Source organism: Fusarium verticillioides, chromosome 4 (genome assembly GCF_000149555.1).
Source record: "Fusarium verticillioides 7600 chromosome 4, whole genome shotgun sequence".
Lineage (NCBI taxonomy): Eukaryota > Fungi > Ascomycota > Sordariomycetes > Hypocreales > Nectriaceae > Fusarium > Fusarium verticillioides.
The window spans coordinates 3154594-3181454 of NC_031678.1; the positions used below are offsets into that span (position 1 = coordinate 3154594).

Below are 26861 nucleotides of genomic sequence, written 5' to 3' on the forward strand. Positions count from 1 at the left end.
TGGCAATGAAAGAGAAGACTTTGGTGATTTGATAGACTTGATTGAGACTGCAAGAAGGCACTTTTTATAATAATCTTACTGCAACTACCCTCGTAATTCAATAATATCTTTAATCAGTGCCAGTGCCATGTTTAAGCTGGACTAACACTTCACCTCGCGCTCCAGTTCCCGAAAGAGTAGTCCGAGCTGACGATCCGTCAGCTTCGGCGGAGCCACGCTAGACAGCACCTCGCGATCCGGCCCCGGCACGGAAGCTGATAGTCCCGTTTTCTTATGATGATCCGGAACCGCCGGCACAACCGATCGGTGAGTCACTATCATCATGTTTCGTTGGAAGAATGCTCAATTGACTTCACTGAACAGCTCCCAGCATCGCCTACTGCTAGCGCCAACCGGTGCGCTGATGGCAAACGCTGGTGAAGCTTAGAGCTGAGGCCAAGAAAAGCAGCTCTCAATATTTCTCTAGGATTTGCGCCCCGATGAATAGTCCTTTCGTAGTAGATATCTTTTCCATAACTCCCGCAACCCATTTTTGCATGATTGGAAAACCGCTGAGGTGATTATAAGCAACTTTTAGTGGGAACAGCAGATTGAAGGCTCCCGATGCATCGCCTTCGTTCTGCAACATATAATCAACGCATTGGCATATCGCCTGTGCGTTCCGGTACCGATTCTCATGATTCCAGAACATAAGCTCCGATGGCTCTTGGAAGTAGATTACGTCGGGAGATATACCAGCATCGAAGACGCAACAGGTGTCCGGCAATGACATTAACTGCCTGAATATTGAATGCAGTATCAAGTGAGTTGTGTTGAAGTAGACAAATTCGACAGCTCTTTCGAGGTCAGAGAACCACAGTACTTGCTCCAGTGTGCCATGGTATATTTCTGAGGATTCGCGCACAATCTTCTGTCTCCAGCAACTATGAGGATGCATGAAGCTCCATGAGATTCGTAAAGAGTTGAGTTGCTCAAAAGAAGCCTGCAGCTTTCGACTTGTGAAATTTGCAGACACCTGGCAATCGTTCGTACTGAAGATATGATCGACGTCTTCCATCATGCCAGGGATGTCGCATAGAATGTCTTGTAGGTAATCCCCAATCGTCTTGGACATGGGTTGCAATGCCCATGGTATATGCTTCCACTCATCCTGTTCCAAAAAGGTGCGTTTTCGGTTGGCCATAGCGCCGATAGACTGAAAGGCATTAGTGATGGGTCAGTTTAAAAGTAAAAATAACTTACTATGAATGATCTGTTGATCTGCAGAATGGTCTTTGCCGCATCCATTTGAAATCCATAAGGCCCTGTCATCTCCGTCTTCCAAAGTTAACAAAAGCCGACCAATAATTATCACAAGCTCTTCTTACCAGTGCTGCAACGCCATGGCAATGCTGTAGCCAGTTCAACATGGAATCAGAAGATATCATCTCATATATACCAAGGAATAGCGCACTCCATATGGTGGCATGAGGGAGAGACCTCGAGGTTTCAGTCTTGGTTCCAAGATCGGTCTTCAGCTTTTGGACAGCTCTTCCATACAGCGCAGAAGCATGGAACTTCATTTCAGGTATGCAGTGCATAGTTGAGAAGAAGGCTTCTGCAACGCATAAACCTGACATGCCTGCTGTTGAGTCTGCCTCGCCAGAGAAGATGTTGAGGATTGGCGATCCGTCTCCGAGGGGTGACTTGATCAAGACAAATAGGTTTTTGACGAAGAATGATATGACTACTTCATTTTTGAAGCCATGCAAGTCGATCGAGGCAGGCATTTGCTTGAAGTCCTCCCGTTGGGTCAAGGCATTGGGAGACTGAAGCTTAGCATCGTGAGATCGGACAGTTTTTGCAGCATCATGCAAGTGATTTACAAACACAAGACTGTCATCATACTTGCATGGATGAAAGCCTTTATTGCACCTCTGGCAGGTTGGTCGTTGTTCATCTATGGTCATCAGCCGTGAACAGAATCCCTGCGCGATAACGACATACCGCACTTGACCCTGCGTTTTCGGCACGTCAAGCATCCCTTACTGCGCCGAGGTTGTCTCCTTGACTGACTGCTTAATGTCGCAAAACAATTCGGCTGCGAAGACATGTCTTTGTCTCCAACGTCGGCATGTTCGAGAGGCTAGAAAGGCTACCATTTTCGCTCGTGAGGGCCTTTTGCGACACGTAAAGTGGGTAGAGGTCAAGGCGGAGTTATGGATTTCCTATTTGGATGTAGCATCAAAATTGGCAAGCTGCAGGTGCTGATTGGCTCGGCTGTCCCGCGAATTGGAGCTTTGTGCTCAGGCGCCATACGCCATCAAAATGATCATTTCGTCTCCTTTTAAGTTTTCGGCGTTGGTTCAGCTACACACTGCAGATACAAGACGTCGAGTTCTGATAAGTCAATGAAACCTGGAAGAACCCTTGTTGATAAACCGAAAAGGGGCCGGAAAACCAACCAGTCAGTGTTGACACAGGTGCAACTTGATTGGCCTGTTCTGGAGCTCACAATCCGGATATCAAATACCCTGACGCTAACGCAGGGAGATGCGGGGGAACAGGCAACTTGTCGGCAGATATACAAGTGATAGCAGACTCGAGATGCATGCAACTGCTTATCTTCTCTCCTTTATCCTTTATCTTATCTCTTGTATAGAATATAATAGATTTGATTCCAAAGAGTCAAGCGTAGCATTTGATACTTCCAAGCACACTTCTCGTTCACAATCTGGCTGGTATGTGGATCGAATGTCTAGTCTAGTTTCTGCACTACACCTACACTGACCCACAGAAGAGAGGCTTAATTCATGAACCTTGATGATATGTATGAACCACGGACGGATCTACAGTGGTGCAGGTGCCGTTTGGCTTGCGTAACCCAATGCTATCTCGACAATAAAGCCTCCATCCATCTTAACGACATCGAGACCGCTCCATGGATGCATTTATCACGGCTTTTGACGATGCCTCCCAGGACGGGACTAGTGACACCGCCGATCTAGCTTTATCAGCTTTAGCAGTGAAGCTCGGACTCTAGCATGCCACTCGTTCTGAAAGGGCTACAGATAAGCTATCGTGCTTTTGGAATAGCTTCTTCGCCTCGGATTCATTAAACCTTTCCGTTGCCCTGGGCCTGGGCAGCAACGACAGTGGAGAATTTGCAATTATTACCCCAGATTTCACCGCCGCAGCTCCTTGTTTTCTCACACGATCACGTATTAAGAACTCAAGTCTCTGAATCACGTATTTGATCATGTCTACGACGGCTGTTTATTCTGCCCCACCTAACCCCAGGAAGCGGGCTTCCGTAGCCTGTAACGGGTGTCGGGTCAAGAGGACAAAGGTAACGCTCCCCTCGGTGCACGATTTGAGCCTCAATACGATCGAGTGACGTTGCATGGCCTCGCTCTACTTATATGACTGTAGCTGACGCGAGCTATACGTAGTGCGACGGCAGTCAGCCAAGATGCAGCGCATGCTACGACCGCCAACAAGACTGCGAGTATACCCAGGCAGAGAGCAACAGAAAGTATGTTAGGACGACAGCATTATGACAGAAACTACACTAACATATATGGAAAGACGACATACAAATGCATATATCAACGCGTTGGAAGCACGCGTCGCAAGCTTGGAGAAACAACTCGCCCAGCGCAACGGTGATCCTGGGACGCCAGACTCTACAAAGGGCAGCAGTAACTGTGACCATGAGGAGGTGGCCTTCGTAAGTAGTACCCAAGCTTCTCAACCGGATCCAAACAGTACAACAAGCGAAGAAGACATGGATGATCTCGCAAATGCCCTCGGTTGCTTCACTCTTGGTGAGATTGGAGAGTTGCGCTATTTCGGTGCATCCAGCAACTTTTCCATCATTCACAACCACGCTATCAAGGTTCCATCATCAATTCAAGCCAGAAATCGCGGCATAGAGGCCGCTAACAACATGCCTGATTTCATCACACCTTCTGATGAGATGCGCGACCACCTACTGGAGATCTTCTGGCGATGGCAGAACTCTTGGCAGTACATCGTCCCAAGAGAGCTGTTTGTCCGGGATTTATACGTTGAGAAGAATGGACGATACTGCACGCCTTCGCTCATGGCGGCCATTCTAGCTATGTCGTCACGGTACTCTCCGAGATTAGAGCTTCGCACTGATCCCGATGACGCAAACACGGCGGGTGAAGCATTTGCCGCTCAAGCCAAGACTATGCTTCATTACGAATGCGAGGCTCCAACGACATCTACAGTTCAAGCAACAGCACTTCTGGGCCTGTACTGGGCGACTATTGACAATGAGGGTCTCGGATTCATGTATATCGGTATGGCGACAAGAATGGCCATGAATTTGGGCCTTCACTGCGACTGTTCGCCATACGCTTCCAAAGGCTTAGTATCCGATGATGATGTGGAAGCTAGGAACGTCACTTTCTGGGGTGTATATGTCTTGGACAAGTACGTTGACCGAAGAGCACTGACGTGTTTTTGAAAGCTGACATTGGAAACAGATTTTATTGCCTTGGCATGGGCCGACCAGCGAGTATTCAAGAATACAACATCACGACGACCAAACCAAAAGGACTCGTCCAACATAGCCCACTCTTATCTGACTATCATTATGGAATATCCGCTCCATTTCCGACCAGCCATATTCTGGAAAATTCGATGTATACTTGTGAGCTTCTGCTTGCTACCTCAGAAGTTATCGACCAACTGTGAGAAATCTATACTTAGTTGACAAGGGATCGCCACTGACACAATATAGATATGCCCAGAGATACGCGTGGACTGATAAAGAAAGAGAAGACCGAGTTATGAAAGCTCACCTACAAGCTGTCGGGCTCTTTGACCGCTTGCCGAAAAGTTTGAAAATCTCAAGTTCCAGTCTTCAATGTTCTCCGCCCTATGTCTATCAGTTTCAGTGAGTAACTATGGATATTGTGAAAAAGCGTCACTAACGATTATACTCTAGTTTGCAATACCACCATGCAATATTACTACTTCACCGACCATTCTTTCAGCTTCTCAACCCTGGCAAGAACGCCATCGCCTATGATCCAGAGGGAGGAGATATTCACTCAAAGTCCTGCAGGGAATCAGCCGTCAAGATGGCTAGGATCCTACAGATATTCAGGAAGAACTACACAATCGTATGTGCTCGTTTGACTCTAACTACCCCCAGCAAACTGACACAGTCTAGCGAAATATACCTGTCTCAGCAGTCCACCCAGCCTTCACTGCATCAATCATCCATCTTCTTCACATTAAATCAACAGGAAACCACGGCAGAAGCGAGGCCATGAGGTGTCTCTATATATGTGTCAAATCTCTGTACGAGATGAATGTGAATTGGAACTGGGCCAACCGATCGATCCGAGCGATCTTGTCGCTAGCTCGAGAATGGGAGATTGACATTTGGGCACATGGTCTCGCACAAGAGATCAATGAAGAGAGTCGACGACAATTTGAACGATATGAGATGGACGATTTGGTGGCTTTCCATGAGGGCACAGAGAGTAGTTTTGAGCATGTTTATTCGCTGGACGATATCTTTGAGTCTTGGACGTATGATCAGTGTTTTGGGGAGTCATCTCTGGACTTTTTTGCTTAGCTTAGGATTTTAATGAGGTCTTGTTTTCGGTAATACCAGTCTGTCTATATAGCTTAATGCGGTTCTTGGATATTGATTATCCTGCTTCCGATATGAGCGAGGCCTGACACGTGGCCACGTAAGTCATCTCCATTAATTGTATCCTATTGTTGTATTGCGGATATCATAAATCCGGCGTGCGGAGATTAACTTTGGCATATCTGGGGTAACTGGGGTCAAGGAGGAGCATTTATCCGGGAATCAATCACCCGACCTTGATGATCATCAGGTAATCTGATATCCGGATAGACCCCTCAAACAAACCCCACCAAGGACAGATAGATGCTGAGATAGGAAACATCATCGTATGTTTGCCAGACGATGAGTATCAGTCTCACAACTATAAGTAAAGAGCAAATCACCCTCAGACTCCTCACCTCATCATCATTCTCAGTCTTACACAAGCATCAGCAACACAACCATCAACACGAATCCACAACCCCAACAACAATCTATCAAGATGTCCAAGTCCCTCAAGGTCGCCGCCATCCAAGCCGAGCCCGTCTGGAACGATCTCCAGGGTGGCGTCAACAAGTCCATCGGTCTCATCCAAGAGGCAGCAAAGGAGGGTGCCAACGTCATTGGCTTCCCTGAAGTCTTCATCCCTGGATATCCATGGTAAGTAGGAGACTTACGAAACATGGGCAGATCAGCTTATTCATTTCTAGGAGCATCTGGGCCAACTCGCCTACCGAGAACGCACCATGGATCAATGAGTACTTCAAGAACTCAATGGAGAAAGAGTCACCTGAGATGGACCAGATCCGAGCTGCTGTTCGAGAGGCAGGTGTCTTTGTAGTCCTTGGATACAGCGAGAGATACAGGGGAACCCTTTACATCGCACAGGTGAGTTGCGCTACCAAGTGAACTCTTCGGCTCCTAACGGAATAAGTCTTTCATCGACGAGACCGGCACTATTGTTCTCCACCGTCGCAAGATCAAGCCTACCCACGTTGAGCGTGCTATCTACGGTGACGGACAGGGCGAGTCTCTGACCAACGTCGCCGACACAAAGTTCGGAAGGGTTGCTGGTCTTAACTGCTGGGAGCACACCCAGACACTTCTCCGCTACTACGAATACTCCCAGGACGTCGATATCCACGTCTCCAGCTGGCCTTCTATCTTCCCCCAGAACGTCCCCGAGTGGCCATACCACATCACTCCCGAATGCTGCAAGGCCTTCTCTCACGTCGTCTCCATGGAAGGAGCCTGCTTCGTTCTCCTGGCAAGTCAGATCATGACTGAGGAGAACCATAAGAAGGCGAACGTCGACGGCTATGACTATACCAAGAAGTCTGGCGGTGGCTTCAGTATGATCTTCTCGCCTTTCGGAGAGGAACTTGTCAAGCCTCTTGCTCCTAATGAGGAGGGTATTCTTTACGCCGATATCAACCTTGAGGAGAAGTACAAGGCGAAGCAGAACTTGGACATCGTCGGCCATTACTCGCGACCCGACCAGCTGAGCCTTCGCGTCAACAAGCATGCTGCTAAGCCTGTCTTCTTCGCCAACGACCTGTGAGCTCATGGATCTGATTCCTTGGCATAGGGTTCTTGCTTACAGGTCGCAGTTCGGGGGACCAATCGCGAGCCCACGGTGATCTTCCTTTGAGGACCATTTAGTTTGAATAGAGCAATTGAATATTTACAATCACCAAGACTTCAGTGCCATGATACTTCTAACCGTAATGTGACAAGAGATAAGGTAATCGATTTCCAGAGAAACAAATGCAATAGTTAAACTGGCTTAATTTAATTTTTAAAGCAATAAACTACTATGAAACCAACTCGTCTTGCTTAGTAAACGTAGAAGAAGTTAGGGTTGTTCCTATCCGTCATAGTATCCGGATCAACCTCTCCACTCTGCCCAACATCCTGTGAAACCCTTCCCTTTCTGTTTCGAAGGCCATAAAGAATTCTAGTCAGAATGGTGACAACAACCGACCCGCCACAAACACAGAAAACGGTGATCTTTGCTGGGAGGAACTTTGGCGCATCTTTGGCTTGGAAGGTCTGTGGTCCAATGATGTTGGCAATGGAAAAGCCAACAGCAACGATGGCATTCGTAGTGACCTTCTTAGTGTACCCTTGAACATTGGCTCCGACAAGAGCATAGATCAGTGCAAGAGGTGCAACATCGAAGTTAATCAAGTAGATTCCGGCGAGTGAGCCTGCTTGACTGCTGGAGTAGAAGGACATTAGTCCTGCACCAATTAGAGTTGGGACCATGAGAAGGCAAAGACCCAACCATCGTGGGAACCCGTAGAGGATGGCAAAGGTGCTGAGCAAGGTAGCGGACACTGATACAACACCAGCAGGCATGTTGAGGAGGGCGGCCTGCTTGGGGTCATAACCGAAACCGCGGATCAGAGTAGCAGAGAATGTTGTGATGATGCCTGATGGGATAACAATGAGAATAGTATTGAGGAAAAGCAACCAGACTTGAATGTCCTTGAGAGCATCCCAAATACCAGCGCGGCGGAAGACCTTGGCGCTTTTCCCTCCCTGATCAGCATCAAGGGCTTCTTGAAGCATGACCTGCTCCTGCTCTGTAAGGAACTTGGCGTCCTTGATGCTAGAAGGCATCCAGAAGAGAACAAGGAGACCAATGATAACATTGAAGGCGCCAACGGAAACAAACATGATGCGCCAGCTCTGGAAGCTGCTGGTTCGGCTACCGTGCTGAGCAGCATACGAGATCAGTCCACCAACAGTCTGGCCGATGCCAAGACCGCAGTACCAGATACCAGTCCTTGGGGTTGCTTGTCTTCTGGTGTACCACTGCGAAGTGATCATGATAAGAGCAGGTGAGATAACGGCTTCGAACATGCCAAGAAGAGTTCTCGCAGCTGTCATACCAGGGAAGTTGTGCGCAGCAGACGAGCAGCAGATAACGATACCCCAGAGAACAACGTTAAGGCCAAGAACCTTGCTAACAGGGAACTTCTGGATCAAGACACCCTGAGGAAATTCCGCAACGGCGAAGCCGATGAAGAAAGCGGTAGCCATCCAGGAGAAATCATTTCCTGTGAAATGGAGGTTCTCGGAGAGACCCATGATGTTGGCATAGTTGATGAGGACTTTGTCGAGGAATTGGAGGAAATAGCAGACTAGCATGAGAGGAACGAGATGGTAGTCGACTTTGCGGGTGATGGGCTTCAGAGATGTTTCGCTAATGACATCTTGGACTGAGCCTTTGGTGACAGAGGGAGGACGCATGGTGTCTGGGATTTTCTCGTTGTCGGTGGAAGTCATGGTGAAGCTGTCAAGAAGATGTCAGACAGATGCAACCAGTGCAACTCGTCAGGTACTAACCTATCCAGCGAAACAAGTATTCGATGTGAGCTGAAGAAAGAGTCAGATACTTGAGTAAAGAGTTCAATTGGTGGCAAGGTAGCGATCGATAGACGAAGGCAGCCTGTACTGAAGCCAAAAGGAGATGCCTGAATGGGACGACAAGACAGAGTTAAGTACCTCGAGGCCGCGATACCACTTTTGCGACATCAACCAGCCAAACATGAGCAATCGCAATGTTATCTTGACAGAGTTCAAGTCATAGCTCCGAGTCTGGACTTCAAAAACCTGGGGAATGATGATACGTCGGTAAACTCTATCTGGATTGGGCTAGACCGCGATAAAGCTGCAACCGTCGGATCCTGATGGGCGGGACCAATGAAATCATGTGGATTACTTCCCCGCCCGTCGCTTCGAGGTCTCAGGGATGGCTTTTGGGTTCGTCGTGTTGATAGCGGTCCGCGCGGTCTGAGATAGTGGTCTTCAGCCTCAGTCGTCGGAGGGCAGAACAGGCTGGGGTTGGTATGAGGTGAGAGGAGAGTAATGATGCGACTTGAGCGCCGGACATAAGACTGCGATACATATAATTAGAACTTCAATTACAATCTTCTCATCAATACACTCAATCACATCTTACAAAGTACTTCATTGCATCTTGTAGCACTCTCTGTATCACTCAGCCAAACGGCTCAATTATAGCCTCAACTTATCCACATAAGCTCTTCACAAGACAAGATGCCTGGACGAACAGAAACGTCTCTCTCAATAGGCATCATCGGCTCCGGTCTTGGTGGTCTCTCCGCCGCCATCGCCCTCCGACGAGCCGGCCACCAAGTCACGCTCTATGAGCGTTACGACTTTGGTGGTGAAGTTGGTGCATCTCTCTCAGTCGCTTCCAACGGCTCTCGCTTCCTGGAAGAATGGGACGTTGACATTCCCGCTGCCAAGCCAGTCATTTTGCGCAACCTCATCCGCCATAACTATTCTACTGGAGAAGTTGAGGGCACATACCCTTTGGGAGACTATCGCGAACGCTTCGGCACAGACTACAACAACTTTCATCGAATCGATTTGCATAATCACCTCAAGGACACTGCTTTGTCGCAAAGTGGCAAGGGTCGTCCTGCTGAGTTGAAGACATGGCACAAGGCATCCAAACTTGACACTGAGACTGGCCATATTACTTTTGAGAATGGCAATGAGGCTACACATGATGCCATCATTTGTGCAGACGGTATCCGAAGCGTGATGCGTGAGCAACTTGGCGTCATCCCCAACTTCGTTCCCAGCACATCTTGCTGCTATCGCTGCATCATATACGCCGACAAGCTACGTGAGCTTGGCCTAGAGGAGTATATCAACAACGAAGCCATCGAGTTTTGGGGCGGCGACACAAAGACCAAGATCGTGCTGTCAGCATGCAGCGATAACAACGTTGTGTCATGCTACTGCTTTTATCCAGCTGAGAAGAATGACACCAAGGAAGATGGATGGAACATCTCCACCACTGGCGACGTCCTTGCTTCTACCTTCCCAGGGCTAGACCCCAAGCTCATCAAGCTGTTCCTCAACGCTGAAGACATCAAGATGTGGCGCCTTTATAACCACGATCCATATCCCTACTGGACCAAAGGCCGATGCACACTGCTCGGCGATGCTGCGCATCCCATGATGCCAGATCAAAGTCAGGGTGCTTGTATGGCAATAGAAGATGCAGGTGCTTTAGGTATTTTGTTCTCCGAGAAGTACTCAGACTTGAGTGTTGAAAAGCGTCTCAAGTTGTATGAGGCGGAGCGAAAGCCACGCGCTACAAGGTTGCAAGAAGCGAGCAAGCGTGCGAGGGAGAACCTGAATGAGAGGATTGGGTGGTCGAGCAAGAATACGAAGCCGGGGATGTTGACGATTGATGAGGTCTGTGCTTATGATATGCATGCACACATCGCTGGATTAGTCAATGATGCGCAAGTCTCACCATAGGAGTCAGAGCTTGTGTATAGCGAGCAGTGTTATTTTGAGTTGATAGTCCCCACAGCTACCACGCGCCTCACAGACGCTTGTCTATAGCCAGTTAAAATAGTCCCCTCATTCATGGCCTTCCATTTAATGTTCACGAGTAAGATTGCGTTTGGTCATGATGCCGTGCATTATTATCAGTAGAGTGCTAATCCACCCATCTCCTCATACCGAATCCTAGCCCAATTAACCATGCTCTCGGTCTCTCTTCTCTTCCAAACAGTCTCAACCAGCTCACGGCTCTGATGTACATACCCGAACCCGCAAGTCCGCTCCATGATCATCAGCCTATCTTGTACAACCATCCTCTGTTCAAGACAGTTGCATGCGCCACCTGCCATCACCAAAGGAAATAGTAAGCAGCTCTCAAGAGGACTGCCATATCGTATCTTTTGTGCTGAATCTAGAATATGCTGGACACACTCGAATACCTTTTCTGTAAGCGAGTAGCCTTCTGTGATTTGGTGGAGTCGGAGGCGGAGTGCCCATTCGTATGCGGTTGTTGCGTGGAGTACGTCGTCGTTGGTTGGCGATAAGGACGCAACGGCGCCTGCGAGACCACCATAGTCGTATGCCCAGTTATCCAATCTCCCTTGAACTCGTTCAGCTTCTTCGCGAAATAGAGCTTCGGAAGCCTCATCGACTCTTGTTCCGCGTTTGCTAGCCAGGTTGTTCACCCGATCGACCATATGGAACAGTTCTTTCGGTATTCCATATACTGCTGCATCATCGTTGCTGGAATCTTCAGTCGGTTCAGGTGTAGTCGCCACTGTCTTGTCGTCTATCAGAGGAGGCTTGCATGTGCTTGTTGTTGCTGCACTGTCTAGAAAGCGTGCCAGCTTGACAAAGAACTTGAAGTGACCTGCCAGATTACCACCGGTCTGGGATTTGACTGTTGACAGGAGTCGCTTTGCACCCTGGAGGTGAAGCTTCCATCCTGCCGAGGTGCCATCGAACAGCTCCGACATACACAGAAGCAGACAAGATACCAGCGCAACATCAACTGAGCCCCCGTCGACATGAGGCAAGAGACCGGCCAAAGATTGTGTCGCTTGGCCTTTATGGTACAATGCCCTGTCTCGCATGTCGGGTTGGAGCTTCTGCCAGTGCGTTGCGCTCAAAGCGAGGACGCAATGAAGGATGAGCTGATTTGAGACGGCCATGGGTACGAGGTAGCTGAGATAGGGATTTGATGTCGTGTTTGGATGCCTTGATAGCACCGAGGCGACAATATTTGAGTAATGGTTTAGTAATGCTTTGTCGTGAGGAGATGTAATGTCCGGTACCAAGCTGGGCGTATACAGAGTGAGCGTCGTATTTGGTAGACTGTCCGGTGAGTCTCCAGCGACGGGAGGTGTTTCCGGGAGGATATCGAGCCAGCCTGAGTCAGTTGTCAAGTCCCAGGAAAGTTCTGGCAATGTCGCCGTCATGTCAACGTCTGCGCCGTCTACTGGAACGGCAGTGGACATTTGGCATAGCAAGTCGGCGATACTTAGGTCCACGTTGGACTGGACTGAACCTGGTGAAGGGTTTGGGCTTGGCGACGTCTCCGAAGATAGGTCGAGGACTTGTTCTGCGCTGAGCCATGATTCGTTGGTCCAGCTGTTGAGCCTCGGTCTACTTGCTCTCTCTGTCGGCCACGAACAGTCGAGGCAAAGTCTCCTGCAATCGCCACAACTGGGTTTCCTATGACAATGATGAGTCTAGCTCATCAAGACAAACGAGTTGGAGGCTTACCGCTCATCGCACTTCTTCTTGCGCCTTTTACACGTCAAACAACCGGTCTGTACCCTGCGTATCTTGGCTTTGGGCTGACCACCAGAAATCCCATCGCCACCATCAAGCCCAAACTCTCCGGGAAAGGAAGCCGAGTACCCCTTGGGCCGACAAGGTAGGCTCAACCTACTGCACCGGTCACAGGGCACTCCACCCTTGCAGCGCTGTTTGATCTCAGCGCACCGTAAGCAGCTATTACTCGGTCGCTCGCGCGTCGCCATGGTTTTGAGGTCAATGAGGAGGAGGAAAAGCTGGGGTAACGAGAGGGAGGAGGTATGGGTCGCCCGGAATTAGGAACCGGCTCCCTCGTTATCTTGATAGCGCGTGAGTGCTAGACTGTTAACAGCTAGTTTGGTGATATGGTATCCGTCATATCAGGCGCTACAGTGGTATCAAGCGGGGTAGATAGCGCTGTCGGGTATGGGGCGATAGGGCGCTAACAGTGAGGTCTCCAGCGATCGGCCTGCGATGTTCAGAGAGTTGGCGGTTTATCATCAATCACTTACGCTCCCCTTAGGGAGCAAGAAAATATAAGACCTAAGTTTAGGGTAATGAAATAAATTCAATAAAAGTTATCCTAGATTTATCTAAGTTACCTGAATCCTTTCTTTACTTAGGCTTAAGGTCTGGAGTTTTATTTCCCCCCCTAGGCTCCCTCAAATTGATACTACACAGCTCACGATATCGATGCTCATGACATTTTTCGTTGTAAGAGAATGATTTAATTACACTGTCTAAAACTATAGCTCATGTAAAGCAGTCCGAATAGCACCAGCAGTCTGCAGAATAAACTCCTTTGCCTGCCAAAGATCCTTATCCATATGCATAAATGGATGCGGTACGCCAGGGAACCGCTTCATCGTCACCTCATTCCCATGCTCGATCAGCTTCATACCGTAAGCCTCACCCTCGTCCCTCAATGGGTCAGCACCGGCTGTGTAAATGACAGTCTTTGCAAGATTATTAAAGTTGTCCGCCTTGAAAAGGTTGCCATAAATCGCGGGTATTTGCGCACGCTTCTCAGCAATCGCTTCGGGGGTTGAGCCCAGCGAACTCCATTTGAGCTTGTCGAACCAAGCGAGTCGGCCCCAATTGAGTGTTGGTGCATGCTCATTTTCTTGCATGGACTTGAATGGCGAATCTGATGCTGAAGAGTATTGACTCAAGTCGTCAATCACTGGTGTTCCAACAGCGACGAGCTTGAGAGGGATTCCAGCGTCGCGGGCCATGTGCGCCAGTGCAAGACTGATGAAACCGCCGGCTGAGACTCCACCAACGGAGATCCTCTCCGGGTCAATGCTGAATCTCTCAGCGCCCTTCTCGTAGATGTACTTGAGAGCAGCGAAACTATCGGTAACACCACAGGGGAAAGCATTCTCTGGCACGAGGCGATATGCGACGTCAATGACGGCGACGCCAGCGACGTTGCAGATATGCTTGCAAATATGACTCTCGGTATCAAGATCGCCTAGACCCCAACCGCCACCATGGTAGTCGATGTGTACAGGCCATGGACCATCAGTGTCGGGCTCATACACTCTCACATCGAGAGTGATGCCCTCATGAGTGACGATCTGGGTATCGTATTGGCGGGCGACATCTGGTGCAGGGCCAGTGCCGTACGAGTAGAGAACTGAGTACTTCGATCGAAGGATGCCGAGGTCGATTGGTTTGAGGGGAGTGTTGGCGACGTTGTCGTTGTAGAGCTTCTCAAAGACAGGGTCGAGTTTGCCCTTCATCGAGGGATGAACAGGCTGGAGAGCCTCATGCTTGGTGTCTTGTGTCATGGTGATTGCTGCAAGGATGCGATACTGGGTATGAATGAGTTGAGAATGCGATGAATCGGAAGCGAGATCAATTGACTCTTGAATGAATCTATTCTCACCTCCATCGCATCCAGGTCCGGCGCATGTTCCAACGCGAATTGCCTTGTCGCAAAGATCATTAATTTCCGCCGGTCCCCGCTATCTTACAGTGACAATTCGAGTTAGTCTGGCGCGCAATTGATGATGGTTTTCCGACGGTTGCATAACGGCGACTTCCGACGGACCCCTCACTGCGCTCAAGGCACTGAACCGCGCTGCTGGGACCTCACTGTAGCGCAGATAACCCCCGATAAGAGCTTCATGACTTGTGATGCCGTCGCACTCACTTCAACTGCGAAGAGTCTCGAGAGTCAATCTGATATTATGAGAGAATAAACCCTGATATTTCCCCTCGTTCGAAGCGACCAAAATTATACACAAACGCAATCCATTGATCATTCTTAGTGTAAAGCTCACGCGAACATCACCATGTCCAAAGACCGTAAGCCAGTTCTCATAGTCGGCGCTGGAGTCGTTGGCCTTGTCCTCGCCCACGGCCTCAAAAAGGTAATATATCTCTCCAGCCTCATCAATTGACCTACTGACATGGATCTTGAAGCTTGGCATTCCTTTTCAGATCTACGAACGCGACAGTCACATCAGCTCCCGCGGTCAAGGCTGGGCCATAACACTCCATTGGGTTCTCCCATTCCTGAGAGAACTCTTATCAGAAGAAGCGTTCAGAGACGTTGAATCAGTCCAAGTCGACCCAGAAGCCGACCGTCAAGGACTCGGAAAATTCGTGTTCATCAATCTCGAGACCCTGGAGCCCAAATTCCTCATCCCGCCTGGCGATCGACGACGAGTCAATAGAGAGAAGCTGCGCAAGGTCTTGCTTAAGAGCGTTTCAGACCACGTCAATTGGAACAAACGACTTGCTTCGATTGAAGAGCGCGACGATGGAGTCGCCGCTATGTTCGAGGATGGATCTCGAGCTGAAGGGTCTCTCATCGTTGGTGTCGAGGGCAGCAACTCAAGAACAAGAAAATATCTAGCACCAGATTCATATCGAAACATTCGACTGCCGGTGCGGTTTACTGGCGCAGCTCTAGATCTCACTCCAGAGCAGGTAAAGCCATTAAAAGATATCGATCCTCTGCTATTTCAAGGCTGCCATCCTGAGACAGGGACGTTCTTCTGGTTCAGCATGCTTGAAACACCAGTCGTTAATGGCACTGCCGGAACAGAGGATGAGCATTATCGTGTGCAAGTCATGATATCGTGGCCCATGAAAACACCAGAAGACGAAGTCAAAGCGACCGACGCGGAGCGCTTGGCATATATGAAGCAACGCGCCACAGAGTTTAACCCCGTTCTACGGGATACCGTACAAAGAATCCCAGAGGGTTCAGAAGTGATCGAAATAGTCCTACAGGACTGGCCGTGTCCGCCTTGGGATAACCGCAACGGCAGGGTTACTCTAGCTGGCGATGCAGCGCATGCGATGACCATGTATCGAGGCGAAGCAGCTAATCATGGCATCCTTGATGCTTATCGGTTGACGAAAGCTTTGGAGTGGACTTATCATGAAGGAAAGGGGTTAAATGAAGCTATTGACGAGTATGAGGCGGAGTTAAGGGAGAGGACCAAGGTCGCTGTGTTATTAAGTCGACAGGCTTGCTTGGACGCTCATGATTGGGCCGGGTTAAATGAGAACTCGGCTGTTCTGAAGAAGAGGGCAATTGCGGGAGTTTAGTTATACTCAATACAGGCATTGAGCGTCAAGCGTTGACGTTAAAAAGAGGGTGAATGCGATGCTGTCTGCACGCTTGATATAAGTAGATTGATATGGCTCTGTACAACGGTGGCCAAAACCCGTCCTTTGACGTTCAACTTAACAATTTGGTATCAACTTGCTCTGTAAAACCTTCTGACACTCAAAAGATCACATAGCACCTCGCGATTACTGTTTTTTACATGGTTATGCAGGAATTTTTGGCTGTGTATAGGGTATGCTATGCTCAACAGCACCATTTGCTAGGCCTGACCTGACAGCCCAGCCAGTGACTAAATTACCTTATCATTATCGCTAAACTGATAGCGCTGATAACAACCGTTATCGGCCAAATGATCTGTCGCAAACTACTCCGTATCTACAAGCTACAACAGCGCCTGAGCTGAGAGAGGAAGAACAATGAAGAGCTTAGAAGAACTATGCAACAAGATTGACAACTATTTGTTTCCGTGGGTTTGAACTGCAGAACTCTGTATAAGGGACAAGCTGCTCGTGACGTCATCTCAAAATGTAGAGAATCAATCGGCTCTCGGACAAAATCGGCGCCGCTATCCGACAGTCACGGGAGAAGAACGCGATCGGCGGGACTCGTCGCTGATTTGATCCAATGCGCTTTGCTTGCTTAGCCTGCAGCCGTCGCAAAGTTATCATTGCGACGGCCATGACAGCGCTAAACCGAAAGAAGAACAGGCGATGAATACCGCGGATGAGCTGGGCTGTCAATAGAATAGAATAGACCTCTGTAGGTTCAATCATGACCGTCTTGGTAGTCTACAAACATTTGCAATCATCACCTTAACTTGATTTCTAGCCTTATAGCAACCATTCATTCACTGGAGTTGTCGCTGCCAAAATGCCTTCAGCTTACCCCAAGCCCATTCTGCCACCATCTCTCATCGCCGTCACTGGAGCCAATGGCTTCATAGCTCAACACTGTATTGCTCTTCTTCTATGCGAAGGATACAAGGTTTTGGGTACCGTCAGATCCCAGACAAAAGTTGACCAAGTCCTCGATTTACATGGCAGAGATCCCAACCTCTCTGTCAGAGTAGTCGAGGACATCACTTCTGTCGACTCTTACATCTCAGCTTTTGGCTCCATTCGACCTGATGCAATTCTACACCTTGCTGCTCCTTTTCACTATGACACAACAGACTTGGAAAAAGACCTCATGATCCCTGCTGTCAAGGGCTCGACTGCCATCCTCAACGCAGCAAATCAGCTTGGTGGCGTCAAGCGCATTGTGCACACCAACTCGTTTGCAGGTATCTACGATGCCTCAAAAGGACTGCAGCCGGGCAAGATTTATACCGCCAAAGACTGGTCTCCATTGACATACGAGGATGGTGTAAATGCACCTGCTGCAGCAGTTGCATACCGCGCCAGCAAGACCGTTGCCGAAAAGGTGGCGTGGAAGTGGCTGGAAGAGAACCCAGCTGCACATTTCGACCTTGTTAGCCTGAACCCAGCCATGGTATTTGGACCATTCCTGCAGGGCGCTGTGCCCAAGTCATCGGAACATCTCAACACTTCCAACCAAATCGTCTATGGTATTGTCTCCGCCGGCCAAGACGGCGAGATACCTGCCACAAAAGGCCCTGTCTGGGTTAGTGTCAAAGATGTAGCTCTTGCGCACCTCAAGGCTATTCAAGTCCCTGAAGCGAGTGGTGAAAGATATCTTCTTGCAGCGGGAGTATACTGTAATCAAGAGATCGCGGATGTCGCAAGGGAGGTTGCCGGGAAGAATAAGGATAAAATCCCCAAGGGTACACCGGGTCTGAGGGAGGCGTCTTCGCATTTTGGTGTAGATGCAAGTGCAACTGAGAAGGCATTGGGTATCAAGTGGCAGAGTTTGGACGACATGTTGTCGGGCTTGCTGCCGCAGCTATTTGAGATACAGAAGAAGGACGAGTAGAAGTTCACAGACTACATAGAATGATAAGCAGGATTAATTGAGAAGTGCTATTCGTCGATTGACCAGTGAGCTCATATTGTTCCCCGCGGAATCAATTACCATTCCTGGGCCACGATTGATGTCATGTTAGGGCCCATCTTCCCCGCAACTCCACGATCCCACCATTTCGACGCAATTACCAGGAACGGAAATTTACTCCTCCGGCTGCTTGGCGACTCGTCTCAATTAGGAAGTGTTTCGCCGAAAAAGCGAATCCCGCGGGCAATTTATCTAACAATAGATATCAAATTCTGCAGATCATGAGGAGTATGGAGAACCTTCATTGGTGCACGTCTTAGATATGCATCGGTGTTGTCGCCGCACTATTTGGCCTTTTAGGTCGAAGGCTCGAAATATAAGATGTGACTGACTCCTCATGAGTTTAGAGATCAATCAACTCACCCTTATCACGATCCCTTCGCAACCATGATTGGTTTTGTTCTCCTTGGGGCCGGTCTGGCAGGCTTGTTCATTCGTCTTGTCATTTATCCCATCATATTGTACTTCATCGATCCAAAGGGTTTGAGGAAATATGCAAACTTCTCGTGGCTTTCTCCTCTAACGGACCTGCGCCACTGTTATCTCAGTCACACCGGCACTCGGTCAGAGACGCTCGCTGCAGAACATGATCGTCGTGGCGAGCACATCCTCAGAATCGGGCCCAATGCATTGTCATTTAGCCATCCCCAGGCTGTCAGAGACATCTACGGTCACCAGACCAAGTGCACGAAAGATCACAAAGAGACAGTTCTGGCTGGGACGCATCGCAACTTGTTTGATGTTGTTGACAAGAGTGATCATAGCAGAAAGAGAAGACTCTTATCTGCTGCCTTTGCGACAAGAAATCTTGAGAAATGGGAGTTCAAAGTGCAGTATACCACGCAGCGATTGCTCGATGCTTTTGATCAGCGATGCACGGGACCTCTAAAGCCAAACACCAACCCCGACCCTGAAGATCTCACAGTCGACTTCAACCACTGGATCAATCTCTGGACTATTGAAGCAATCAACTATATCGCCCTCTCCTCAAAGATGACTCTTCTCGAGACCGGTACCGACGAAGTCATTGCCGAAAAGCCCGACGGCACACTCTATCCCGCACGATATCGCCAAGCACAGAACGCCGCAGCCATGTGCAAGTCAGTCTTCGTCTGGGAGTACGAACTCTATCCATGGCTAGCCCGTATCTCCAAAGTTGTGCCCAATAAGTGGAAGAGCTACTGGGCCACCAGTGCGCCTTGGGGGGACATTTGCTACCACCAAGCTAAAGACAGACTGAGAAGATATGAAGCAGGAGAGAAACTCGATGACTTTTTCTCATGTCTTATGGTTAACAAAAACGGTGTGCCAAATGACCTCGAGTGGGGAGAGATTGTTGCTGAGACCTCTGCAATCATTGATGCTGGAGCTGAGACTACAGCTATTGCCCTGACACATATCCTTCAACTGCTGATCAGTCATCCCAAGCAGATGCAAAGGTTGAGAGACGAAGTAGCTGCTGTTATGGATGAAGAAGACGTCATCTCGCCATTTGACAAAGTCAAAGACCTGCCATATCTCAAAGCCTGCCTTGATGAAGGCCTTCGCCTCATTCCTCCCGTCAGCTCAGGCCTTCCACGACGCACACCCCCAGAAGGAGCTAAGATCATGGAAACTTGGATCCCAGGCGATACATCTGTGTCAATGACGATCTGGAGCGCTCACCATAACGAGGACATTTATCCCGAGCCATATGTCTTCAAGCCAGAGCGGTGGCTAGACCTGGAGGAACGTAAGAGGATGGAACCATTTTTCATCCCGTTCTCAGCGGGCGCAAGAGGGTGTATCGGACGAAACATCTCATACTTGGAACAGCAGATTGTATTGGCTACTTTGGTGCATCGATATGAGTTTGCGATGCCGACTAAGGACTTCACGGTGGACAGGTTCGAAGCCTTCAACTTGATCATGGGCAAACTGCCAATCAAGATCTGGCGAAGATAGCTCTCAAAAGAATGACAAAGTACTTTTGTTAGAAATGGTATTCTGTTGCGTCATTTGATACTGTGCTGTGTAAGCCTTGGGTATCACGCCTGATAATATGGAGCTTTCTCTCTTGGACCTGTCACCAATCATAAGCTTTTAAGAACTTTCGACCGGTGGACAAGGAATATCTCAGTCAAGTTGATACCTGCTCCTGGTCACGCTCTTCGAACATAGCCTTGTATTACCCCGACCAATCTTACGCGGTGAGGCTGGGCGCTGACGCTTCCCATCACAAGTTCTTTCTGCTTACTATAAAAGACCCCAAAGCATTCCCAATGGTAGCATTTCTTACATGTCTCAGCTAAGCTTAAAATCTTGTGACTGATAAAATTCTTCTATATCACGTCATTTTCTGCTTTAAGCAATCGGACGGGATTGATATTGACCGCGGTCGTTGGTATAAATTACTGTCTCTACCCGGTGAATCGTGAGAGAGCAAGCTTTGAGCAGAGATTTCTTGTATAGTTAACTCTAGCTACTTTTCAAGTTACTATTTATCAAAATGGATTCTTCATCGAAGACGGGCTTTATGCGTGCTGTCCAGTGGGAGGGCAACGTCCGCGACATGTCTGTCAATATCATCCCACGTCCCAAGCTCATCGAGCCAGAAGATGCAATCGTGCGTATCACTACTTCCGCCATATGCGGTTCTGATCTTCATATCTACCATGGACTCTTCGGCACCGAAGAGAAGTTCGGCATGGGTCATGAGGCTGTTGGAATTGTCGAGGAAGTCGGCCCAGCTGTGGACTTTTTGAAGCCCGGCGACCGAGTCCTGATTCTGGCCTTTGCTGAGGACGGGAACTTACTGCCCAAGCCCACAATGCTTGTGACGGATCAGCCTATTATTGGCCTTGGACTTGGTGGAATGTTCCATGGCGATACAGGACTGCAGGGTGAGATGTCTTCCTCATTTATTTGTTGTATTCGTGCATCTGACACTTTTGAATAGCTGAATATGCTCGCATCCCATGGGCTGACTCTTCTTTGGCGAAGCTTCCAGAGAAGCTCGATGACAAGGAATGGCTGCCTCTTACTGATGCATTTCCTACTGGCTGGACCGCTATTGACTTCTCCGGCTTTGAAGCTGGCGATACTGTCGCTGTCTTCGGTGCTGGTGCCATTGGACTCATGGCTGCATACAGCGCCATAATTCGCGGCGCCGCCCATGTCTACGTAATTGACCATGTTGCCTCGCGCCTCGCCAAGGCTGCTTCCATTGGTGCGCAGCCCATCAACTTCACACGTGGAGGCAAAGCATCTGATCAGATCCTTGCTCTACGCCCTCAAGGAGTCACTCGGTCTATCGACGCCGTGGGTGAAGTCTGCCTCAATGATGACCTCAAGCCGCAGCAGGATTATATCCTCCGCGAAGCTGTGAAGATCACTACCTCTGGCGGAGGCATTGGCGTCATCGGGGTACACATCACTGCATTGGTCACTGAATTTGGTGGCAGAGGAGTAGTTAACAAGACTGACTTGAAGGCTGAGATCAAGTTCCCGATGGCTGAGGCCTGGATCAAGGGAATCCGTATCCAAGGTGGACTTGTGGACATCAAGGGAAACATCAAGGCTCTAGTGGAGCTCGTGAAGAGCGGAAGGGCAAGGCCTGGTTTTATTTTCTCAAATGAGTACAGCTTGGAGGATGCACCAATCGCGTATAGACGATTTGAGCAGTGGGAAGAAACGAAGGTGACATTGAAGGGAGCCCGCAAGCCAAGCGATGGGCACGCCCTGGAGATCCGCAATGGCAGCAACAGAGCGCAAGCCACCAATGGTGCATAAGAATAGTGAATATGCAACTCTTTATATATTTGCGAGAAGATTTAGTAGAAGTAAATAACCTTGAGAGAATAGTTGAGTGAAATAGTCGGCCGCATTCCGCTGGAGCGTGCCTGACATAGGCGAAATCTTCTCAGCGTGCTTCAACGAGGGGACATTATACCTAACGCCTCGGAATGATAATCACTGGCCATGACCAACTGTCAAGGCAAAATATGGAAGAAGCAGCGGCAATAGATCGAGTGCCACTTGGATGCTTGTTTACCAAAAGCGTCAAGATTGCAGAAGAGAAAGAGGTGAAAGCGTGGGGGACAGGGGATTGGTAATGCCATTATAAAATTGTACCCCTCTGATGCTGCCAGCCTCAGCTTGACCTTGTGGGACTTGTGCCATGTCGAGGACGCTGTTCTCCGATGAAAAGACAACACGAAGATTTTATGTCGTGCAGAATTTCGTTTAGGTACCTCGCCCAGAGCAGAAATAGTATTACAAACATTACATCAAGCCTGCAGCCCTTCAACACAAACCATTTTATCTTCAGCTGGGCGCAATCATACCTAAACAGTGAAGAGTTCTTTATGATAGATGAAAGCGACATAAACTGGTATGTGCTTTTAAGAATGGGACTACTGATATGGGCATAACGGGATTAGCGACTTCAATCTCCCCGAAGCTGCCTAGGGAGGAAAAAAAACTTGGGGCCTTGGTCCTGGATGATGAAAAGGCTTAAATAACTTAGGATAAGTCTATGATAGCTTTTGCTAATCCAATTTCAAGCAAGGTCTGATGTTCTCTTGCTCCCCGATGGCGGCCTCGGCGGCTCCGTGCGGGTATAAGGACGGAACCCGTATTGCGGGAAGTAATTCTCTGGATTATCGTTATAGGGTCTTCCAGTGACTAAGGAGAATATGGAAGCCTGTGTAATGTGCCACAATTGAGGGGAAGACTCCCGAGTCAGTACGTTGGATGCATGCTCAGGTTTCGCAAACGTGTTGGCGCATCAATCCGGGCCGTTCTATGATGCAGTGCCACATCATGCATCATTCGAATATTCCAAGAGAGAGATGTGTGAAATTCGGAGAGTGGGGATAATAAAATCCAAAGACCATGAAATACTAATAAGACGACTAAAAGAGTCCTTTGCCAAGTAAGTATCTTAGCTCCAGACCATTCATTGTCCTCGCTTTTGACTCACTGCCACCATTACACGGAATATACAATGACTTCCTCATCCGAAAAAACGCTATTCTATACCCTCACCATCCAGACCCTATTCCTTACCCTTGCCGTTGTCTTCATCGTCTTGATATGCGCATGGATCGCGTATCTTCTCGGCAACGGCAGCCTTCGTCATGTCCCCGGTCCATGGTATTGCAAGGTCTCCAGCATTCCACTGAGTATATATGAGATATTATGTCGTCGCAATGACATGATTCTTGACCTGCACAAGAAGTATGGACCTATAGTCCAGGTCTCACCAAATGAGGTATCTGTGGCCGACTTTGAAGCCACCAAACAGATTTATGGAACAAAGGATCGTTGGGCCAAGAGCGACTATTTTGACCATTTTATGGGGTATGGCAGGCGTTCCATATTTGCGACCAAGCCCTATGAGGGCCATCGGATCAAGCGCAAGTACACTTCATCATTCTACCAAGCAAAAACTATATACAAGCTTCCAGAGATTGAGGAGCATGTCAAGTCTCGCTCTCTATCTGTGCTTGATCAAGTCCTAAACGGCGAAGATGTTGATGTTTTCAGTCTTACGTCGTGGTACGCACTGGATAACATAACCTTCTTGGTTTTCGGACCAAATCACAGAACTCATGCGGTGGACCAGATGTGCACAGAACGTGGAATCCTTGAGGGCTTGAAGCATCAACAGTTCGTCGGCCCGCTTCGGTACAGGTGCCCATGGCTGTATAATCACGCTTCTCTCCTCCTGCAGAGAGTTAGCTCTCGGCTACGGTACCTTTCAGCAGATGAGGAATTCCCGGCTTGGTGCCAGAAGAAGTTCTTCGCTGCTCTCAAGGACCTGCAGTTACATGAATCGCACTCTCTGGTACGTTATCTTTGGGAACTCAAAGCGGATGATGCACATAACGGGTCAATCGATGTTGCATATATGGCAGCAGAAGTCCTCGACAACATCGACGCTGCCGAGGCCACTATTGCAGTGACGGCAACATATCTCATCTGGAAACTGACCGAGGCGCCAGAGTGGCAGGACAAGATACGCCAAGAGCTGTCTGTCTTGCCGAAGCAAGACGATGGATATCCGTCATTCGCAGATATCGATACTCGGGTTCCGTCACTCGAGGCATGTCTCCGTGAGGTTTACCGCATGCACCCATCCTCAAGTGGGAAGAACGAAAGAGTGGTGCCTTTGGGAGGCCGCGCACTGGCAGGAGTGTTTATACCGGAGCATACCGTTGTCACATCCTCAGTTCTTGCGTTGCACTATGATGGAGAGGTCTACTCTGACCCTGATAATTTCCTCCCACGCAGGTGGATCGACGGGAGTGAAGAGCAGCGAAAGGTTCTTGATGCACAGTTAGTCCCTTTCGGCTATGGAGGAAGAATCTGCTTGGGAAAGGCGTTGGCTACTATGGAACTCAAGCTACTCATAGCGAGTCTGTATCTTGAGCATGAGAGCGTGGCAACATTGGCGACCAATGCTGAGTCCATGAACCAGTGTAGCACCCATGACGCGGTACCAAGAGGGCTAAAATGTGAAGTCAGGTTCAGAAAGATGAAGGATAATGTAGCGCTGGAATGAGGACAACTGAATGTTAACAATTGACCTGCTATTTGCACGTGGCCTCCTACTAAACGAAGCCTTACGTATATTTGCGGCTGATCACCACTTTCTATGAGGTACAACACATATTCGAAACAAAGAAAATTCTATTAACTGAGATAGATGCTTGTAAGCCATGAGCGCTATCTTTTCCGCTTCCCTTAACTTCGTGTAACCTTCGTACAAGTAGGAGACATCAAAACGAAGAAAGATAACCCAGCCAGCAATAAGACAGCCCAGTTGAGGTACCCAACTGTCATACTATAGTAATTACAAACGGCATGGATCAGAATGCCTGTCAATAGGATTATCAGTCTTAGAAGACAAGAAACCGCTTCTGCCACCCCACTGAGCAAACCGAGCTCTCGAGGATTGGGCGACACCTCTTGCAGGCCAACGTAGACTGCCGTAACTGACATGTAGATAGCGGGCCCTATGACTGTCATCATGCCAAAAACGACCCGAAATAGGAAGAAACCAGGTTCGCTACCGGAGCGAATAAATGCATTCATGATGCTAAAACTCAAAAAGCAAAAAGGAAAAATAACCGGGCTTGATGAGATGGTTCTCTGTGTACCATAGTGTTGGTATAAAGCTGTGTATATCATAAACAGCCAGCATGCTGCGAAAGCGCCCTGACAGATCATGTACACCGTGATTTCGTAAGCTGAGAATTCCAGGCCACCTTGGCTGATGTCTGTGTATAATGCGAGGATTGTCACGGCCGTGAAAGCAGACCCAAGAAGGCTTGTATTGATAAACGACGAAATTGTGCTACTAGCACCAGGAGACCCGATCAGCTCGCGAAGAGATGCCCAGGATGGCTGCAGTGAGCTCATAGATAAGGTATCATCCGCGGCTTCGTTGGCATCTTGTTTGGTATCCCCCGCGAGCAGTGCAGCGATAGTGGCGCAAACTGCGCTCATGATACCAATCGTAACTCCCGGGAGACAAAATGGATGTTGCTCAATAAATGAACTGGTTTTGAGAATGGCCGTGTAGTGGCTGACACGATTGACAAGAGCCTGACTGATAACAAGTCCAGAGGCCATTCCAATATTTCCAGCAAAGGAAAATAGGTTGAATCCATAAGTAGCCTCTGTCTCCGTCATGCACCGTTTCCCAATCATGGTGCGGACGACAACGTCGCCACCTGACACAATTCCCATAAAGCATCGGCAAAGTGCCATTTGCCAGAGCGATGAAGTAAATCCGAAAGTGACTGAGCTGATAGCCGTGCCAAGAAGAATGCAAATAAGTATCGTCTTACCACCGAACCTGTCTGCCATGGTGACCCAGAATATCGATGTCAGAGCCTGCGCAGCCAGGAAGAGTACTTCAAAGAGGCCGACGTAGGCTCCGATATCAATTGCCCGTGATCTACTGTTGTGCTGTAGCATCAGAGCTACGTATGGGAAGATGGAGAAGTATGCCATCGTCACCATGAAACGCGCGTAGCATAGTAGAGGAATCTGTATCTTGGCTCGCAAACTCTTCTTTGTCCCTCTTCGCCTCCGACCATTATCGAGAATCAGAGGAGGGAATTCGATCAGGCTGCTGTAGGATGTGGACGCCTCACTGGAGGACAACAGAGGCGTAGTCGAGTTCATCCTGACCAGATGAGCTGGTAGGCAGCAAGTACCCTTTACATCGATCAGATGTTCGAGTATGCCGCTCGAATGTGCTGGTCTGTCCCTCAGTTTGAGCAACGCGAGGGATGAAAGAAAAATGAGGGATTTTGATAACGGAGACGAAATATCGCTAGAGATATGGGCCGAAGAAGAAAAGGTCTAACAGCTTTTATAGTCTTGGAATGCCGTGAAATGATAGCAGAATATTTCCGGAACATGCTGATAGTGATGATTGGTTATAGTGGGCGTAACACGGGTTTAGAAAAGCCAAATTGATAAGGCGGAAGGTAATTTCTGAGCATACGAATGGTCGAGACTCAAACCAAGAACTGTCTAAGACCAACACGATAATAT

General features: G+C 48.8%; 13 protein-coding genes across 14 annotated transcripts; 8 read left to right on the forward strand and 5 right to left on the reverse strand.

Moving 5' to 3' along the window:
• FVEG_11866 (hypothetical protein) lies at window positions 1–2343 on the reverse strand. Of its 2 annotated transcripts, XM_018901186.1 has the most exons (4): window positions 1987–2343; window positions 1368–1939; window positions 1243–1317; window positions 1–1195 (listed from the first exon to the last, which is right to left on the reverse strand). In XM_018901186.1, the coding sequence occupies exons 1-4, from the start codon at window positions 2090–2092 to the stop codon at window positions 452–454; spliced, it is 1497 nt and encodes a 498-aa protein (XP_018759626.1). In that variant the 5' UTR covers window positions 2093–2343; the 3' UTR covers window positions 1–451. The 2 variants fall into 2 exon arrangements, with proteins under 2 accessions (XP_018759626.1, XP_018759627.1); XM_018901187.1 differs by having other exon boundaries at window positions 1368–2343.
• Window positions 2344–2886: 543 nt separating this feature from the next.
• On the forward strand, window positions 2887–5712 carry FVEG_11865 (hypothetical protein). Its single transcript, XM_018901185.1, has 7 exons — window positions 2887–3328; window positions 3432–3514; window positions 3568–4440; window positions 4494–4700; window positions 4751–4906; window positions 4958–5135; window positions 5186–5712. Exons 1-7 carry the CDS (start codon window positions 3239–3241, stop codon window positions 5594–5596), a joined length of 1998 nt encoding a protein of 665 aa, XP_018759625.1. The 5' UTR covers window positions 2887–3238; the 3' UTR covers window positions 5597–5712.
• A 215-nt stretch (window positions 5713–5927) lies between these two features.
• On the forward strand, window positions 5928–7288 carry FVEG_11864 (hypothetical protein). Its single transcript, XM_018901184.1, has 3 exons — window positions 5928–6253; window positions 6304–6481; window positions 6528–7288. Exons 1-3 carry the CDS (start codon window positions 6096–6098, stop codon window positions 7152–7154), a joined length of 963 nt encoding a protein of 320 aa, XP_018759624.1. The 5' UTR covers window positions 5928–6095; the 3' UTR covers window positions 7155–7288.
• Window positions 7289–7429: 141 nt separating this feature from the next.
• Window positions 7430–8887, reverse strand: FVEG_11863 (hypothetical protein; the record flags this gene model as incomplete). Its single annotated transcript, XM_018901183.1, has 1 exon — window positions 7430–8887. The coding sequence occupies one exon, from the start codon at window positions 8885–8887 to the stop codon at window positions 7430–7432; it is 1458 nt and encodes a 485-aa protein (XP_018759623.1).
• Window positions 8888–9661: 774 nt separating this feature from the next.
• Window positions 9662–10903, forward strand: FVEG_11862 (salicylate hydroxylase; the record flags this gene model as incomplete). The annotated part of the gene is made up of 1 exon (XM_018901182.1): window positions 9662–10903. One exon carries the CDS (start codon window positions 9662–9664, stop codon window positions 10901–10903), a length of 1242 nt encoding a protein of 413 aa, XP_018759622.1.
• A 147-nt stretch (window positions 10904–11050) lies between these two features.
• Window positions 11051–12956, reverse strand: FVEG_11861 (hypothetical protein). Its single transcript, XM_018901181.1, has 2 exons — window positions 12677–12956; window positions 11051–12625 (listed from the first exon to the last, which is right to left on the reverse strand). Exons 1-2 carry the CDS (start codon window positions 12934–12936, stop codon window positions 11077–11079), a joined length of 1809 nt encoding a protein of 602 aa, XP_018759621.1. The 5' UTR covers window positions 12937–12956; the 3' UTR covers window positions 11051–11076.
• Window positions 12957–13455: 499 nt separating this feature from the next.
• On the reverse strand, window positions 13456–14502 carry FVEG_11860 (hypothetical protein; the record flags this gene model as incomplete). The annotated part of the gene is made up of 1 exon (XM_018901180.1): window positions 13456–14502. The coding sequence occupies one exon, from the start codon at window positions 14500–14502 to the stop codon at window positions 13456–13458; it is 1047 nt and encodes a 348-aa protein (XP_018759620.1).
• A 507-nt stretch (window positions 14503–15009) lies between these two features.
• Window positions 15010–16276, forward strand: FVEG_11859 (hypothetical protein; the record flags this gene model as incomplete). The annotated part of the gene is made up of 2 exons (XM_018901179.1): window positions 15010–15087; window positions 15140–16276. 2 exons carry the CDS (start codon window positions 15010–15012, stop codon window positions 16274–16276), a joined length of 1215 nt encoding a protein of 404 aa, XP_018759619.1.
• An 892-nt stretch (window positions 16277–17168) lies between these two features.
• FVEG_11858 (hypothetical protein) lies at window positions 17169–18230 on the forward strand (the record flags this gene model as incomplete). The annotated part of the gene is made up of 1 exon (XM_018901178.1): window positions 17169–18230. One exon carries the CDS (start codon window positions 17169–17171, stop codon window positions 18228–18230), a length of 1062 nt encoding a protein of 353 aa, XP_018759618.1.
• A 465-nt stretch (window positions 18231–18695) lies between these two features.
• On the forward strand, window positions 18696–20252 carry FVEG_11857 (cytochrome P450 oxidoreductase; the record flags this gene model as incomplete). The annotated part of the gene is made up of 1 exon (XM_018901177.1): window positions 18696–20252. One exon carries the CDS (start codon window positions 18696–18698, stop codon window positions 20250–20252), a length of 1557 nt encoding a protein of 518 aa, XP_018759617.1.
• A 544-nt stretch (window positions 20253–20796) lies between these two features.
• Window positions 20797–22079, forward strand: FVEG_11856 (hypothetical protein; the record flags this gene model as incomplete). The annotated part of the gene is made up of 2 exons (XM_018901176.1): window positions 20797–21190; window positions 21247–22079. 2 exons carry the CDS (start codon window positions 20797–20799, stop codon window positions 22077–22079), a joined length of 1227 nt encoding a protein of 408 aa, XP_018759616.1.
• A 1216-nt stretch (window positions 22080–23295) lies between these two features.
• Window positions 23296–24855, forward strand: FVEG_11855 (hypothetical protein; the record flags this gene model as incomplete). The annotated part of the gene is made up of 1 exon (XM_018901175.1): window positions 23296–24855. The coding sequence occupies one exon, from the start codon at window positions 23296–23298 to the stop codon at window positions 24853–24855; it is 1560 nt and encodes a 519-aa protein (XP_018759615.1).
• Window positions 24856–25037: 182 nt separating this feature from the next.
• FVEG_17122 (hypothetical protein) lies at window positions 25038–26486 on the reverse strand (the record flags this gene model as incomplete). Its single annotated transcript, XM_018906388.1, has 2 exons — window positions 25038–25171; window positions 25235–26486. The coding sequence occupies 2 exons, from the start codon at window positions 26484–26486 to the stop codon at window positions 25038–25040; spliced, it is 1386 nt and encodes a 461-aa protein (XP_018759614.1).
• Between the last annotated feature and the right edge of the window lie 375 nt (window positions 26487–26861).